The sequence below is a fragment of the Colobus angolensis genome, unplaced genomic scaffold (genome assembly GCF_000951035.1).
Source record: "Colobus angolensis palliatus isolate OR3802 unplaced genomic scaffold, Cang.pa_1.0 Scaffold76, whole genome shotgun sequence".
In the NCBI taxonomy this organism is placed as follows: domain Eukaryota; kingdom Metazoa; phylum Chordata; class Mammalia; order Primates; family Cercopithecidae; genus Colobus; species Colobus angolensis.
In genome coordinates, this window is record NW_012121376.1 from 1,000,898 (window position 1) to 1,002,643 (window position 1,746).

General features: G+C 64.1%; 1 protein-coding gene across 1 annotated transcript in view; it reads right to left on the bottom strand.

The window, feature by feature from the left end:
• Positions 1-1,746, bottom strand: part of CDH15 (cadherin 15, type 1, M-cadherin (myotubule)) — a 22,349-nt gene that overhangs the window by 2,502 nt on the left and 18,101 nt on the right. Inside the window, exons 8-10 of the mRNA XM_011928074.1 lie at positions 1,513-1,746; positions 537-679; positions 38-351 (exon numbers count right to left, since the gene is read on the bottom strand). The exon at positions 1,513-1,746 is cut by the window's right edge and continues 20 nt beyond it. Of these exons, the coding sequence (XP_011783464.1) occupies positions 38-351; positions 537-679; positions 1,513-1,746 (691 nt within the window). The remainder of the gene's footprint in view (positions 1-37; positions 352-536; positions 680-1,512) is intronic.

Consider the following 1,746-nt stretch of genomic DNA (forward strand, 5'->3'; position numbering starts at 1 on the left):
GGGGGGGGGACCCTGTTGCAGGACCACGGGGTTGCACGCCCCTCGGCCTCCTGCCCCTGGTCCTAGGCCGGAGTGTGGGATCCGGGGAGCGCGGCGGTGGGGGGAGCGCACCATTGACCTGGCTGAGGCTCCAGTTCCGGCCGAGCTCTGGGAGCCTGGGGCTCAGCTGGAAGTGGAAGGGGGCCCCGTGGGGAGGCAGGTCCTCATCCGTGGCGCCCAGGAGGAGGCCGGAGCCCTGGTGCGGTTCGCTGCACAGGCTGCCCGGCAGCGGCAGGGCCAGTACGGGTGCGTGGTCATTCACCTCCAGGATCTCAATGGACAGGGTGCCGGTGGCTGTGCGGGGCTGGGAGGCTGCAGGCGAGGGGGCCGTGGCTCGGTGACCCCGCCCCAACACCCCAGCCCGCCCCACCAGTCGGCTCAGAGGGGTGCAGCTCTGAGCCCCCGGGCGGCAATGGGCAGAGCCCTTGGACACCGGCAGGGGTGCTCAGCCGGGACAAGGCCGGGTCAGGGAGCCCCAAGCCAGCCGCGCCTCTCACCATCATCCTGGGCCAGGACAATGGCTCTGTACCAGCCGCCCTTGAGGAAGGGGGACGCCGGGCTGAGCACCCGCTGGGTCTGGATCCGGCCCGTGGCTGCGTCCACTTGCAACCAGTCTTCCGGGTCATAGTCCTTGGAGTAGCTGATGCAGGGGAGGGGAAGAGTGGGATCTGAGTTTACCCCAGGGCCCCACAGGTGTGGTCAGGTATGGGTGCATGACATGCACTGCACACACACACAGGCACACACACACCTACCACATGCACGCACACACTACACGTGTACACACACACTCTGACATGCACATGCACGCACACACATGTATATACCACATACACATACATGCATATGCACAGCGCACACACATGCACATATATACCCATAGACACTCCCTCACACTTTGCACAACCCTCCCCCCACACCTATACACCACACGTATGTACCACACATGTGCACACACGTATGCACATACACATGTACACACAACCCATGTGAATATGATGGGAGCTGCAGTCACCGGCACCTCCTGTGAGGTGAGGAAACTGAGGCTCAGGGAGGGCAGGCAAGCTGTCCAGGGCCCTGAGACAGGGTGTGGCAACCTAGTTAAGCCCCAGTCGGTATTCGCCCTTCCTGGGCACCACAGACAGACAGGGATTCACAGGGCCAGGCTTGGGGTGAAATGAGATGTGAATGGCCAGTCTCTTGGGTGCAGGGGCCTCCGGGGATGGACACGGCTGGCAGGGACACACGATGGCATGCACAGGCTGGAGCCAGGCCTGCCCTAGGGGGTGAGTTCACCCCAACATGCACACACGGGGATGCTTGGGACTTGAGACCCTCCAGACCTTCAGGAACCCACACCAGCAAATGGCCCCATACACCCTCTGACCCTCAGAGCCCAGGGATCAGGGGCACCCGAAGCAGGAATGGGGCCGCTAGCCTCCTCTGCCTCCCCCAGTGCCTCGGGAGCCCCACCTGAGCCTCTGCAGCTGCTCTGTGTCAGGGTCCCAGGCAGAGAAGATGGCCACCAGAGTGCCTGGGGGTGCCCCCTCTGCTAGGCTGGTCCGAAGTGGGTTCTCCTGGAACACGGGGGGCTCGTTGGTGTCCTGCACATGCACGCGGACCTTGGCCTGGCCCCGCTCGGCCCTGGGGGCAGCCGCCTGCAACGGGGCCTCATTCTGCACCGACACTTTGAGCTCGTAGTGTTCA